Genomic DNA, 15,304 nt, shown 5'->3' with positions numbered 1-15,304 from the left:
AAAGCTTTCCACAAAGTTCAGCCTAAACTGGTTTTTATCTTAGCATTTTCTGTGAATAATTAGAAATATGAAAATGAACTGTGCTTTAAAAATACACTGAAATAGCTTTTCCCCCAAGGAAATTATGAATATCTGCATATATGGGCATAACATTTAATTAACATGAAAAATGCTAAGTTTCATGATGATGTAGTGTGAGAAGCAGCAATCCAACAAAATTAGTGAGCTACAAAAAGGTGTAAGAACTTTCTTAGGAAGATACGTGATTATAGAAACGTAGACGTTTATTAGAAAGATCGGATGCAGAAGTGCTGAGAACGTGGCACTCCATCAGTAAAACATGCAGCCAGTACTAAGCAAAAGCAACGGTGTTGTGTTTTAGTTTAGAATGCAAAATGAATTTGTAAATAATAGACGTATTCATAGTTTCATAGATAGATGAATGAAATCCATATTATTTCTAACTCTTGCACATGAATTTAGGTCAGGTGCATGGCTACTCCCCTTCACCAAAGAGGTGAGAAAAAGTTACATGGGTAGCTTATAGGATGAAAAGTTACTAACCCGAGATTAGCCTTGGAGGAATGATTACAAAGAGTCAAATAACACTGGAATATATGGCTTAGATTTTTATTTAAACTTGAACTAGGTGCTGCCTGTGTGAGTGACCATGCCTTTAGCCAGCACCTGTTGCTCCTCTGTGCTTGCAAACTGCAGCACCGTACCCATCCCAAATAGAAGAGGAAACTGGCACCGAGGTCAAAGTGAGGGAGGAGGGAGAAATGAGCTGAGGAATCGAGCAGGAGCAGCCCTCCTCTCAGCTAAACCCAGGGAGAAGTTTTCAGCTACATTTTGGGCATCCTAATTTAATTCCTTTCTAATGAAAAGCAAACCCAAGAAGGCATGAGGACTGGAATCTGAATCTGCTCTGAAAGTAGGGTGAAATCACTAAAATCTGAGCTCTTCCAGACAGAAGGCGCAGGGCCTTCTCTACGGGGACCGATAAATAGGGTCAAGTTCTTACCAGGATTCTTGTTTGTCTCACCTTTTCACAGCACTGGCTCACAGCGCTAACCACCTGCAGAGAGGTTTTAAAGCCAAAAATTGCTGCTGCTGCTACTGCACTGAACTAAAAAACAACAACAAGAAACCAACCCCAATGGCAGGAGATGTTTTCCTTCAGAGAAAACCTTTGTTCTGCAGCTGCTGGACTGAATGCTACTGGGAAATGAACACAAGCCTGAGGAATAAAAATAGCCAAAGTCAGTGACACGGGAAATTGCTGATGGACATGTAGCAGGACTCCAAGGAAAAGGCTAAGTCTCAGGCATATCTGTGTTAAAAGTGTCTTGGCTCCTTTTGTAGGATCAGGTATTTTGATACTTGCCGACATTAGGGTGCCTTTCTAATTATTCTCCTAGGCCAGGGACAAGCTCTGTTAAGAGCAGAGCTTAAAACGGAGGTTTCTATCACTCTGAAGAGTCTGTGAAAGAGAAGACAAACTCCTTGTGCAGAGCTGAAAAGAGAGTAGCTCTTGCAAGGATGTGGAGGACACAGGTCCCAAGGAACACTCAGCAGTTGGCTATCATCGGAAGCCAGAGAGCATTTTAAGGATTGCTGTAACTACTGGAAACTCCTGAAACAAAGAAAGATGAAAAGACTGCTCCCAGATTTTAACGCCAGGGCTGTGGTTGCTCTTTGTTGGCCAAAGAACACGTCACCGAGACGGTCCCTCTCCGCCAGGGCACACAAGGACTGCTTCGGGCTGGCGAGCTGCCGAGACGCCCGGCAGAAGGGAGGAATCGCCCCAGGTCGGGAGGAGGAAGGGCAAGGAGGAGCTGCAGACAGCCGGGGTCTCCGACACTGCTGTTTGTACAAGCAGGGCTTCTGGAGGGCAGGCCTTTATTGTGGAGCTGAGCTCGTGCATTTGCGGCTACAGGAGAGTGGGAGAGAAATGAAAGCTGACTGAACCACAGCTACCAGCCTCTCAGGTCTCGATAATTAGTTTAAATCCACCTCCTCTTGATTGGAGCACGTATTGTCACCATCTAAAGGGCTTAAGGTTGTCCAAGTGAATTTTTAAGAGAAAAGGAAAACATGATGTTGTTTGCTCCCCAAGCTTTTTAAAAACAAAGCTACCATTGCACGTAAGGCAGAGCAGAGCTGTGTGAAATAAAAAGAGCAAAGGAAGAGTCCTGACAAATGAATTACGAGGGGAAAAACAAGTTGCTAATGCGAAGGCTCCTGGTTAAGAGCAAAGAGCAGGCTGCTGGGATGTACTAGAAACCACAGCAGGAAATATCACCGTCATCTTCTTGGGCTCTTTCTGCATTAAAGAAATGTAATTCGGGAAGACAGGTTGAAGAGCAGAGAGCTTTTCACTCTGCAGCCTTCTTTTGTGCCCGTGTTACTCGTGTTACTACAGAGAGGACCAAGAAATTGTAGCTCTGCATTTAAACCTGATGTTTTATCCATGTCATTCACAGACATGTGAAGACCAGGATAGGAAGCCTCACATGTTAAATTCTCTGAAGCACACATGGTGAAAGCTGAAGGGAGTGTTTGATGGTTGGCTAGTCTGGGAGGTAGCAGCAGCCTGCACAAAGTTTTTTTTTTTTATTTTTTTTTCAGCTTCCAGATTATTATGTCTCTTTTTTCTGTTCACAGTATTAAGGCAACGAAAAATTGGCTCTAGTCACGTGCTGGGAATATCTCGGTAGTCGCTGCACAGCCAGTCCTCCAGGCAAATATTTAGTCTAACTAAACATCATGAATGAAGAGGCTATTGGAGTATAAAGTAGGAGCATAATCTCTGAGGTTTTAACCAAGGCATTAGAAAGACCTAATAATAGCAGGGCTTTGCAGAGATGCTAAGATAAAGCAAAAGCCATCTTGAGAATGCCTTCAAGAAAAGCTTTGCCTGTCACCAGTCACTTGGCAACATGAAAGACAAGCCTGGATTGAGACTCACACAGGAAAATGAAGATGACCTAATAATAATTGTTATAATTTTATGAATCTGACATCCTGCTTGCCAGCACATCCTGAGTGACCCCATCAGATATCTCTGCGAGGCAAAAATGACTCTTTTAATATTTAAGCCCATGTTCAAATATTTCTTTAAGGCAAATTTTACCATAGAATGACAGAGAAGAAGATGATGCCGAAAAGCAAAAGAATAAAGTGTCTTTTCTCGGTGCAATACTTCCCCACGTCATTGCCTTGATTGTGCTCCAGTGCTCTCCTGTTCGCTTCAGCTGGAGCTTTTCTCTCCTCTACCACCGGAGCGAGTGGCCCTCGACGGCAAATAAGGCCCACGTGCAATGCTGCTGGACTGTTTTCTTCTAACCACAAAGGGTGCCGAAAATATACAGACCGTGTTCCCTGAAGGCATTAGGAAAATCTTCGGGCAATTTTATTTCAAAGCCTGCTTTCCAGCTTACAAATAATGAATAACAAGGGAATCCGGTATCAATAGTTTGGAAGTTTTATTACTGTTGTCAACTTTCCTGTTATTACTGTTTTTTTCCAAAGCAATACGGTTTACCTAATGTAGTAAGAGGCAGATGTTTTATTGCTTATAAATGGTTCTGAGATTCTTGCAAAGGAAGTGTAATAAACACTTTTCTGTTTCCAGCAAAGAAATATTTTCCATTTATTTCCTAGAAGAAGGGGAAAGGCAAAAATTGTATACAAATGAATAAGGATATATTGATAGGAAATAAAAAAAACACCTTAGTAATAAATATTCTAATATTCTGTTTTCTTAAAATAAGCTGAGGTTAAAGGCCACTCAATTTAAAAATTCATACATGCAAAGGCTTTAGACCACAAAATAAGAGTTATGTAGTCTGATCTAAATAATACCTATGTAGTAAAGGCTATTGACCATATGTAATAATTTTGGCATCACGCTGTCAATTTGCTTTGAGCTGGAACATTTCTGGAAAGAGATTGTCCAGTTTTGACTTCAGAAATTCTCGTGTTGACCCTGTGACTTTGGTGCTACAAGCCCTACGTTTTGGGCAACTTCGGAGAGTGAATCCATTCTGAGCTTAGAATGGCAGAAAACAGCGGCGGGAGGAACCCTGAGAGGTCCCTTTTCCTACAGCAAGGTACAGGGAGGCTGCCTCTGGAGATTAAGCGTTAGCTGACTCAGAAGAGGACTTCCATTGCCTGTCCCCTTTGCCAACGTAATGCTTCAGACACATGAGGCTGGCAACAAAGCTGGGGTCAATCAGTCAGGGGTCCTTCAGGAAGTTTACAAACACTTTATAATCTATATTTTCACTTGAAAATGCAAATTCCCTATTGCTACATCCCTTCCCTCCTTGCATGCCACTACACGACGCTCACTATTGCGCCTTGGGGGATAGCACAGCACCAGATCCCTGACCTGCAGGTCCTGAGGCTCTGCCATGTAATTGAGGCATCATGATGTTGGCTTTAGTAAGAAACATCTGTACGGGATGGATCTTAACCAGCTCTGCTGCTGCCCTCTGCATCGTCTACCCCGTGTCTCCCTAATGCAGCCGGATCCCCTCTGAAGGGAACAAGTTGCGTGTGAGACTCACACAGACTTTGGTGCAAGGTACTCCTGTTTTGGAATTTAGTTACACTATCCAGTCCATTCTGAATTTAGCAAAACTTTGTAGTTACTTCCTGAGGAATTCTGTGCAGAAGCATTACAAGAAAGGATCTTTCTGTACTTGTTCCCTCTTTATGAAACATGACAGCAAGCTGAAGAGATTAATTACGCAGGCTGAAAAGAGAAATTATGCAGATGAGGTGCCTGTATAACCAATGCTCTCTGTTTTCCAGCAGCGGAAAGATTTCCCAAATACCTGTATCCTCATGAAGTTTACTCTACCACAGGAAGAAATGACTAGTTCCAGTGGTACACGTCTCGGTATAAAAGCCTCGTCTTCCCCAGCTAGGTAGATGCAGATTTGACAAATGCACTTCTTCAAGGTACCTTCTTTTTGTGTCTGTGCTTTGAAGATTGTCGCAGTGATTCACAGGTTTGAGTGCCCACTTAGAGGAGCTGTTTAGAAGACTGTAAACATGTTGACGATATTATCAAGCAGACTAAAAATAAAGCAGACGATCCCGTTTCCTTTAATATGAAAATATTTCAGTATTCTCTGCTCAGAAAACCATTCGCAGTCCTAGTCAAAGCAGCAGCAACTAGTTCATCTTCTATGGGAAAAATGTATTCCTGCTGTAACTTCACAGTGTCTTCACCAAGATCAAGGTATTTACGTTAGCGAGGAACTATATTATTTCTGTTAATATTTTTTGGGTGTATGGTTTTAAATACCTTTGCCATTAACATACTCAGAGTATGTTCAAAACCCTGAATATGCCTGCAAAAAGTGTTTTATTGTTTTCCCCAGAAATGTATAATCTAGGAAATCCATCTTATATAAACCACTACTGATGTCAAGGCATCGTAACATACCTAAAGGGCAATTTCTGAAAAAAATAGATGATGATAAAAGTGATGGCAAGATAGGATGAAGTTTGCACTGCCTCCGTCCATACAATATACCTGTTTGTGGCTAAATAGAGGACTTCAGTCTCAAGAGATGTCAGAGCGGGAGCTTTCATGAACTCTAAAATATATTAAGAAAAAAAGCACTGCACAAAAATGTCAGAAATGTCAAGACCTATTTTAGCGAGTGATTATAAAATACTTTTCCTATAATGCTGAAAAAGTGAGAATTTCTTGCATTTTTGCAATGCTACTCCTGATTTCCAAGCCATTTTAAGGGTGTTTTAATACCAAGTTAATGTAAGATATCATTTATTATCACTAACACACATTAATAAAAGAGTTATACCATCTAATGGAGCAGGAAAAATATAAATTTCTAATGAAGCTCCATGTAAAAGCTGGAATGCTAACACCATACCTCTGACTGAATGTCAGACTGGAGCGGGTTCCCATAAAAATAGTGAAAAATGCTAGAGCAATGAACATTCGTAGTCAACAGTAACTGCTTGAATCCCAATTCAGAAGGCAAAAAGATTCCTTGCTGTGGGAGTTCGCAGGAACTTTGTGTTGGTGACGTCTCTACAAGGGGAAGGGGAAGGGGAAGGGGAAGGGGAAGGGGAAGGGGAAGGGGAAGGGGAAGGGGAAGGGGAAGGGGAAGGGGAAGGGGAAGGGGAAGGGGAAGGGGAAGGGGAAGGGGAAGGGGAAGGGGAAGGGGAAGGGGAAGGGGAAGGGGAAGGGGAAGGGGAAGGGGAAGGGGAAGGGGAGGTCTGGGCCAGCAGAGGGCGCGGCGGAGCAGGCGGCCCAGGCCCCAAACGCCTCCGGGGCGGCTGCAGCGGGCGGGGAGGCGCCGTGCGGGGCCTGGCCCGGGCTCCGTGCTGCGGGGCCGGGGCCTGCCGCCCCCGAGGGGCTGCGGGGCGCTGTCCGCACGCACCCAGGGCCGTTTCCGTGCCCCCCCGTCTTCAAAACGGGAGAGCCTCCAGAGCTCGGGTGCGGAGATTTGTGGAAGAGGCATCAGGGAGAAGCCAGCCCAGAGCTGGGCAAAACGAACCGCTTGGCTGCGTTCTGCCTGGCTTTGTTCGGCTTCTGTAGAAACGTTCATTTCAGCAGAATGTAGCTGCGCGGTACCTGGACGGCACGCGGTGAGAAACGGTAACGACAGCCAGGAGTCCAACAGGCATTCCCACGGAGCTTTTGCTATGTATGCCCATTGATAACGTAACTTGTAAACGTCCTAAGCTATAAAGCTGCACACCACTTTTTTAGGGCATTCATGACTTACTTAACCTGAAACTGCAGGCTTATGTTTTCCGTAGCAGCTATCAAATGCTCTGCCAAGGTTTTTGTAAGCTTACTTGCTTATAAAGAGCTTGCTTCACAACATACAGGTTACTGCAACAAAATAAATAAATAGATACGAATACGAGAAGAATAGTTACCAAGTGAAAAATGTAAGAAATAGAAATGATTGCCCCGTGCGTTCCGCCAACGACGCTGCTGTGTTTGAGCACAGTCATTAACTGGGAAGTCATCAGCAGCCCCGAAATACACAGGAACATGTAACTGCCTCCCCGGTGACCAGGAAGATGCAGAGGACGAGGGTGTAATTGGGGATCCCGGAGATGCCAGGCAATGCCCAAAAGCTCCAGAACGACTGGCGTTACTGTGGTGAAGGCGGAGCGACCTGAAAGCTTCCAGCCAGCCCGTTTGGTCTTAGGCCGTGGCTGTCGGAGCCGAGAGCAGTGCCGGTGACCCGAGATGACCAGATGACTTTATGTAGGCCTCCGACAACAACTGTGCGCCACGCAGGGAGAGGTCTGTCTCCTTCCCCGTTTCAAGTGCTGTACTTTGCTCCAGTGCCTATGCAGACTTCAGTCACGAAGTATTTCTCATTTACATGACCTAGATAGAAGCATAGTGAGAAAGATGTTCCTTGATCTTTTTTCTGTTGGCTTGCTGTACTCAGCCTGGAAGAAAAATGCAATCACGGGAGCGCATTGTTTCTCCTACGCTGCTATTAGGAAGCAATGCAGGAGCGCCTGGGGGAGACGTCCAGGCAGAAGCCTGGCAATAAATGGACAGAAAACCACATGGAATAACTTCAGGGACTGTACAGATCTTGCCAAGGCCTTCCCATGTTCCTGTGACATTCCCATAAGGCAGGGTGTCAGAAATAAATCTTTTTCGAATAAGAAAACAAAAAGCAGAGGAAGTACCCAGGTACAATCTTCCATGGACTGTCACGATGGACATATCCATGAAGTAAGTTGGAGGAGCCTTTTTCTGGGTTTAGAATGGTTACTGACAAGCTACAGCTCCGCGTACTGATCTGTGCAACAGATAATGAAGCTGAATGTATGAATAAATCATCTGCTTAGGAAGTTACTACTTTTCACAACTTTAAATATTTCAGTCCAGTAAGTAGTACAAAAAGTAGATGGTTGCCCAAAAGTTTGCAGAATCCCAAAATACAGAGAAACTGTGGCTAGTAATAAGAAAGAAAAACACAGGAGATGAACTAGCAACAGGGTGGTGAATAACACTGCAAGTAAATGAAAATGCACACCGTCTTTGTGGTGGGGGGCCTCGGGAACAGGACACGAAAAAGTTTTTTAAAGAAATCTCATTCTGAAAATGGAAGTAATGATTCTAAAATAATAGTTTTTGAGCTTCTTTTGTCATCCAAACACAATTAAAATGAATGGAAGTATGCCCACTGATACTGATCGAGCTTTGAATTCAGGCTCCATCCTCTTGCAAAACTATGTCAAAATATACAAAAAAAAGTCTGCCCAGTCAAGCATGGGTGGGAAATGTGAGACAAAAGGACATTGACAGAGCGTCTGTCAAATTACAGAAATTAGGGAAACAGTCCAAGCAATCATGAATGAAGATACTTTCCTGTAATTATGCCCAAATACCAAATTCATACACAACATAGTTTATCCCAAATTCTTCTATGCTTGTATTAAACTCAAAAGAATTCAAGGGAGATGATCATTTTGTAAAAAATAAGAAAGAATTCAAGTGATCATTTTGTAAAAATAATTTTAAGAAAGAATAGCCCTAAACCAAACAGCTTGCACAGCTTCCAATAGCTAACAAATATTTATTCTGCATATCTCAATTCCAGTCCACTATTACCTAAAAAGAGAAGTGTTGTGTGTTTGAAATCTTTGTCATTATTATGTCCATTGTAAACAGCTATTTAGACAGAACTAAAGCTACTGAAAGTGGTCTCCCAAAACTCATAGAGGAAGCTGACATGCTGTTCAGCTGGAAACAGCAAACAGCCTTCTTGAAGGAGAATTGATGTGAATCCTTTTGAATAGGAGATCTGTGCTCTGAGCACTCAAAAGACATCACAGAATACTAATCACACTACTTTCCAAAGCAAAAGAAAAATAAAAAAGGACAGAGCGCATCACTGAACTGAGAATGGTACATCTCTGGAGACGTTTCAGGGGGGAAAAGGATGCCTGTCTGCATCCTTGTCTATGTAGACTTAAGGAAGATCCCTGAAACAGCACAGCATAAATATTCCATTTGTATTTTATGTTCCCCCACGTGAGAAAGAGAGGAGAGATCTCAGCCTGGGTAAATTAACAGAGTCCTAGTGGAGTGAGGGAGACATGGTAACAATATCATTTTCTTATTCCAATATGCTGGTGGAACTTGAAACAGTACAGGAAGAAAAGGCACGGATGAAAGATTGCTGGAAAGAAAGGTGGAACTGCTTTGTTCTGCCTTTTTTTTTTTTTTCTGGAGTCTGAGTTTTCCCCTGTAAGATAAAATAGGGGGGCTGCATGTCTCAGACAATGGGTTGAACAGAACGCACGCACCTCTCCAACCACATGATGCAGAACACATGCTGCGTGAGGTGCAAAGAATCACCAAAGGGTCCAGAAAGTGCTGCTTAGCACATCTCATTAAAATGCTTCACCTTCCTCTTTTGGAAGGGTAGTAAACTTCAGTATCAGGAATACTTAAAACATTTTTGTCCCTGACAAAAGGGAGAGATTGTCTAATAGTCCCAGTGCCTTGAATCAAAATACTTGCTACACTTGTCTGTGTTAGGGTGCTGTAGCAGGAAAAATTGACTCCAACCTTCTACGCTGCCATTTTTCACCACAAAATGAGAAGCTCTTAGGAGGAAATATACTGACTGTGAATGTGGCCAGGGGAAAAAAAAAAAAAAAAAAAAAAGAGTTTCCTTCCAATAGTTTTATCTTGGGTGAGACTTCTGTGTTTGACATTCTGATTACATGATTATATAGGATAACACTCCAGCAACATTTTGCATTGTAAAGATGGAGATGCTCAGCATTTTGCCAGATGCCAAGCGATATTCTGATATTTCTATCTTCTTTTTAAATTGAATGACAGTCAGCATATTCACAATGAAGCCAAGACAATCTGCTATCAAGTTACAGTAGTGATATTTTCCCTGATGAAGATCCCAGAGCCTGTTGGAATAAAGCTCCTTAAAACTCAGTGCCTGGAATAGCTCCAGCTCGAATTGCTTTCTGTGTAATATAATTTTATATTTGTGCCAGTCTAATAAGTAGATCACTGGGTAGAGGCTTTTGTAAGTAAGTCTATACGTACTGCACCATTTCCTGGCTCCGTGTGCTCCAGTGTGTTGCAGGCTGTGTGCAGTGGGGGAGGTGCCAGAGCTGATCAAGCAGTGTAATTTTATACATTACTGAATCAGTGCAGGAGAAACCTGGAGGGACAAAGCATCATCTTGTCTTTGGACTGCACTGTAAAATCCTCCAGCTCTCTTACCCCAGCCATGCTCTGATACGTTTTTTGCTCTCCTTTTTCTGATTTTGGTGTGAATGATAAAGTGATCCGATGATGGCTCTCGTTATGGAACCTATTAGCAAGTGGACGCCCAAGCAAGTAGTGGATTGGATGAAAGGTACGATCCTTTATTACCATGTATTGTCTGTACTTTGGATCCTTGCAATTTACATGTCTGCTCCTGCGTTCTTTGTTTTGGGACGAGTTTATGCAGTTCTAATCACCCATATGCTGCTTTGCACAGTAGTTTTCAGAGGCACGGCTGAAGAGCGAGGCGGTTTAAGCCGTGCAGCATGTTGTCGGAATTTCTGCCCAGCCCCGAGCAGGGCTCTGATGCATTTGTTGGGAAACGCAGGCATAAAGTGTTTGTGTCTCATGACTCCATCATGCCTTGCACAGCGTCGTGTTATTACGTTTGGCTGCTTTAAATTTGCCCTGATTAGGTCTGTTTTGCTCATATCAGGTGATCTGATGCAGTGGCTGTGCAGCACTCATGTGTAGTTTAGGGTAACGCCAGGAGCGTGAAGTGCCGGTGGCTGGACGGAGGAATTCTGATCCTTCGGTGACAGGTCCCGGTTTGCTCGGGCTTCCCGGCGCCTCCTGCCCGTGCCGCCGCTCTGCCCAACGCCCCCACGGTCCCCGGCACCGCGACCAGTGCAGCCCGGCCGCGCGTGGGGCGTGCGAGGGGGAACGCGCAGGGCTGAGCACAGCCTCGCCGGGGAAACTCTCCCGGATAACTTGGCAGAACGACGATTTCCCGGCACATTTGCAGTTTCACAACACAGCCATAAGCTGTGACATGTTTTGCTTTATAATGCTCAGCTGTGCTACACACCGCTTGCTTCGGAGGGGAGGGCGAGGAATCGCTCACGATGTTAAGTGCTTTAAATTTCTCCTGAGTGGGGGGAAAATGTATCGACACGGTAGAAAGCACTGCTGTTAAATGCTGCTTCTGATGAGCTGTCTGTCTCGGAGACAAATGATTTCTGCTGTAAGGGATCTCCATTATATAAGGAAAATAGGTGCAAATTTGGCTTGTACGTTACTCACAGAAATGATTTCTGTAATGTGATTACTGAACTTATTGGAGGGATGAGCTGGATGCCCACTATAACGTCCTTAAGGCTTTCGGTGTGTTGTCATTAACGAGGGAATGGCTCACATTTCCTTTTGCTGGGGTACAGCTCCATCCTTCACTGGAATTGGGCTGCTGAGGTGCTCATCGGAAACATCGCAATTACGAGCAAACTATTCTTTTACAAGCACGCAGTATTGGGAAGTGAATGCTATCTGAGGGACTGTATGTGGCTTGTACCTCAGGTGTTTGTCAGCTCAGGTTAATTGGGAGGTCTAAAGCAGGTCGTCAGGATGGATCCGAAAGCCATTAGATGTAGGATTGATTCCCATACTCCAATGCCATTACTTGAAATCAATACCTAATGTATGGGCAGAGCAGAGTTTGCTGATCCACACCTTTATTTTCAGTATGTAAAAGATTTTAAAAGTAGACAGATTGTTATGGTATTTTAACTTATGAGTTAAATTATAATGTAAATTAAATGTCAAAGTGTGTGTAATACTTGTTGCTAAATTTAAAAATACTCCCTGCTACTTTTTTTTTATCCTTTTTGGTGTAAACTAATTTCATCTTGGGTAACACTGGCCATAGCATGTGTAGTACCTACCAGAGGAAGCAAGAAGATCATTTAAACTAAAGGGTTTTAAATATATTGACTGGTCTGACAGTTACATTTCTCTACAAAGACTGCATCCTGCACCCATGAGGAAGTCAGGAGCAGACAGGATTGTCAGTTTTTTGCCTCTGGGCTTAAGCACAAATATAATGCAATGAACACAGTTAAGTAGTCACAGGATAGGTATTTTCCTTGGTAACATGAGTGCTACAAATCCACAGCCAGTAAAGTTGCACATCTACCCATTTTCAGCATGCCAGTATTAGAAGCCTCAGTTTTATCCCAATGGTTACTTTAAAACTCATTCTTCAATTGTAGGCAAAGAAAAGACCTAACAAACTCAAATGGAAGTGTGCCTAAATTAGTTTAAAACTATTTGGAAATCCCTAACTTCACAAAAATTGCCCAATTGTGGCCACTGTTTCCCTGTAATTTATGTATGTTCTGTAGGTCAGCTCCATTTGTATTCTGTGTGTCAGCTCCATTAGCTGTAGTCATTCCTCTAAATAGCTACGAATACATCAGAGAGGTCGAAGTCCTGCCCAGGTAGTAATATCCAAGTGATAATATTGCTTTTGCATATGTCATCTATACTGAAAGGTACACTTCTTTAGCAGGATTAAAAGGTACAGTGAAGACATTTTAGGGAAATTGCCACATTATAAATGTGGCATATGATCTTTCCTATAGAAAGCAACATGTTAATAAACAATGCATCTAATATTGCAAGCATAATGTACCTTTTTGTTCCTTAAAAATATTAGGCAGTTAGCTTTATAGGTACAAGGTTGCAAATTATATCGTATTTCACTGAAAAATAAAATCACTTTTTTTTATTTGCATTTATCAGAATTATTTAAGCTATAATAACTTAGTTTTAAAAGCTGTTAGTACAGTACACAGCTTGAAATTAACTAGTAGTGAGTGCCAGCAGCATCTAGTAACTGGGGAGAAGATGGGAGAAAGACACAGCGATGATGCTAATAGCTTGAGACCTGGCTACCCACAGTGCATCCTGGTCACGGGGTGCTATTATCAGCCCAAGCTCCAACCAACAGGAGACACCCTTCTGTTCTGTTCCTTAAGGAAATGTTACTTGCCAAAAAAAAGTAAAACTTACTAGGCTCTAAGAAACATTATTATGACAAGCTGGCATCTTGTATTTACCCGTGGTTCCTATCTCAAGAACGCATTCATCTGGAATTAAACTTGGGCACCGCATCTGATGTGCTGGACAACCTGAAAAGGCCATGCGAGTCTTCAGAAATTGATTCTTGAGGCTTATAGAGGATCTGGAAATTAAGGGTCGGGGTACCTTTGTACTAAAGAAATTGTCTTGAGAGTGTACAAAAATATTCTGTACAGATTAGTAAATACACAGGAGAAAGCACTGTGGTAAAAAGGAAGTTTTCAAAGGGGCCGATAACATGACTTGTGAAGTTACTTTTAACAAACATTTTCAGCCTATTCCTTTTTTTTCCCCAAAACTTTAAATTTCTGTAAATGGTTTTCACTTCAGAAAATGTGCCAGTATATCTCCTGGTTTATATCCATTTTTGTACATAACTCAAATGTTTTCCTGGGGATATGTACTATGGCCTCAAAAATTACTTTAAGAGAAAGAACTTTACGTTGCCTTGCTCAAGTTCCATTTTGGCACAGCTGGGAAAACAAGTATTACCTGTAAAGCTTGCAAGTGTATTAATAATCACAGTATTTTTCAAGCTGGTTCTGTTTTTCCTCTGATTATCATGTGAGTGTGATTAAATGACAAAAAACACATCAATGTCTACATCCGTAATGCTTTGACCTGCAGACTTGGAATACTTGTTGGCCTGTGAACCCCTGCACTTGCTATGAAACCCAAAGACACTCTGCAGTTGCTAGCACATTAGCAGTGAGCACTCCTGAACCAGAGGCCGTCTGTTTTAACATGTATGTGTGCCCTATGGAAGGTAACCCTTCCGAATTTGGGGGCGATGGAGGGGGAGAGGGGAGCTATGCTACCTTGCTCCTGGCTCTCTCTTGCACCTACAGTTACTAAGTGCATGCTGGTTTGGGTTTTCATTGTGAGCAGAATCTACACGGCTTGCTCTATACGTTTACAAATAACAGCATTTAAAGATTTTGTACTTCCTAAATGAAGCAGTTTACAAGTAGGTCATTTAATGCATGAACTCTTTTACAGTGAAGTGACACCTGTGTACAAATAAACACTAACTTTCCAAAACAATCCAATGAAACAAAATGAAATACGATGCAATGAAATACAGCTGTGACTTTCAGAGAATAGAGTGTTATTAAACAGCTAAAAATTAAAATAGGAAGCCAGTTATTTCTCAAGTACCTGTAAGTATCAATTCCACATGGAGTCCTTTATTCAAAGTCTTGGGGACTGGCTGTGAGGTTTGCCTGCCCAAGCCTCCAAGCCTGCAGTGGAGGTTTCTCTCATAATGCTTCAGATGCTCATTTCACAACTGCAACCAGTTTTTTCTCCTTAAACCTAGAATTTCTCCACTCTCAACAGGAGATGCAGACATGTAAAAAATAAAAATTAATTCAGTTGGTAAACTGATTAACTGTGCTGCACTGATCCTGTGAGGAATAATTATATGTTTAGCTGAAGGGTTTTCCTTAGCATGTAATTCCCTGATTTCAAGCTGGCTCATAAAAGAGAAAGGAAGAGGGGGGGGAGCTGAAAGCAGGGAAGCTGATGACGTGAGAGGACTTGTTAGCATTCACATCACACAGGGCTCCGGCAAACCCCTTCGCAGTCTCCTTTTGCTTTTCATTAGATCACTACCTGTTCTGTAGCAGTATGTCATGAACAGGGAGTCTCCTCTATTTACAGAGTGTAATATATGAAATCTTAGATTGTACTGGAGGCACAGCTAAATATTATGATCTGCTGCAAAGGCAGCCTTACAGGAACTGAGCTGGATGATACTTAGCTGCCTTGATCCCCCTTCGTGACCTTCGAATCCCGTAATGCAAGAACTCCACTTCACAAGATACAATTTGAAACTTGAGCAGATAACCCAGGTCATACCTTATTTAGAAAAATGTAGGTTTGATAGCATCCTTTTGGTTCTTTCTATAGACAAATAGGATTGGAGGAGAACTGACAGAGAGCCACAAATAGAGATGTCCTCAGAATTAGCACTGAATTTTCAAGCACTGCTAAAGCTAAGGTTTCGTCGTTTCCCTCCTACTCTCACCAATTTCAAAACAGAAACAAACAATCCGCTGCTGTGGCTCCCCCGTGGATTTCTGTGTTCTCCTAGTACCACATCTCCCATTGTCACTAGGA

At 42.6% G+C, this 15,304-nt stretch overlaps 1 protein-coding gene and 1 long non-coding RNA gene across 3 annotated transcripts in view; one reads left to right on the top strand and one right to left on the bottom strand.

Moving 5' to 3' along the window:
- LOC106042973 (uncharacterized) overlaps positions 1-15,304 on the bottom strand; it is a 43,331-nt gene that overhangs the window by 10,287 nt on the left and 17,740 nt on the right. The gene's annotated exons all lie outside the window — the stretch shown is intronic.
- Positions 7,667-15,304, top strand: part of LOC106042970 (connector enhancer of kinase suppressor of ras 2-like) — a 182,855-nt gene continuing 175,217 nt past the window's right edge. Inside the window, exons 1-2 of the mRNA XM_067004835.1 lie at positions 7,667-7,756; positions 10,345-10,418. Coding sequence (XP_066860936.1) covers positions 7,740-7,756; positions 10,345-10,418 — 91 coding nt within the window. The 5' untranslated portion in view covers positions 7,667-7,739. The remainder of the gene's footprint in view (positions 7,757-10,344; positions 10,419-15,304) is intronic.

Source organism: Anser cygnoides, chromosome 13 (genome assembly GCF_040182565.1).
Source record: "Anser cygnoides isolate HZ-2024a breed goose chromosome 13, Taihu_goose_T2T_genome, whole genome shotgun sequence".
Lineage (NCBI taxonomy): Eukaryota > Metazoa > Chordata > Aves > Anseriformes > Anatidae > Anser > Anser cygnoides.
Note: the sequence above shows the minus strand (reverse complement) of the source record. Positions and strands in the feature narration are given on the sequence as shown.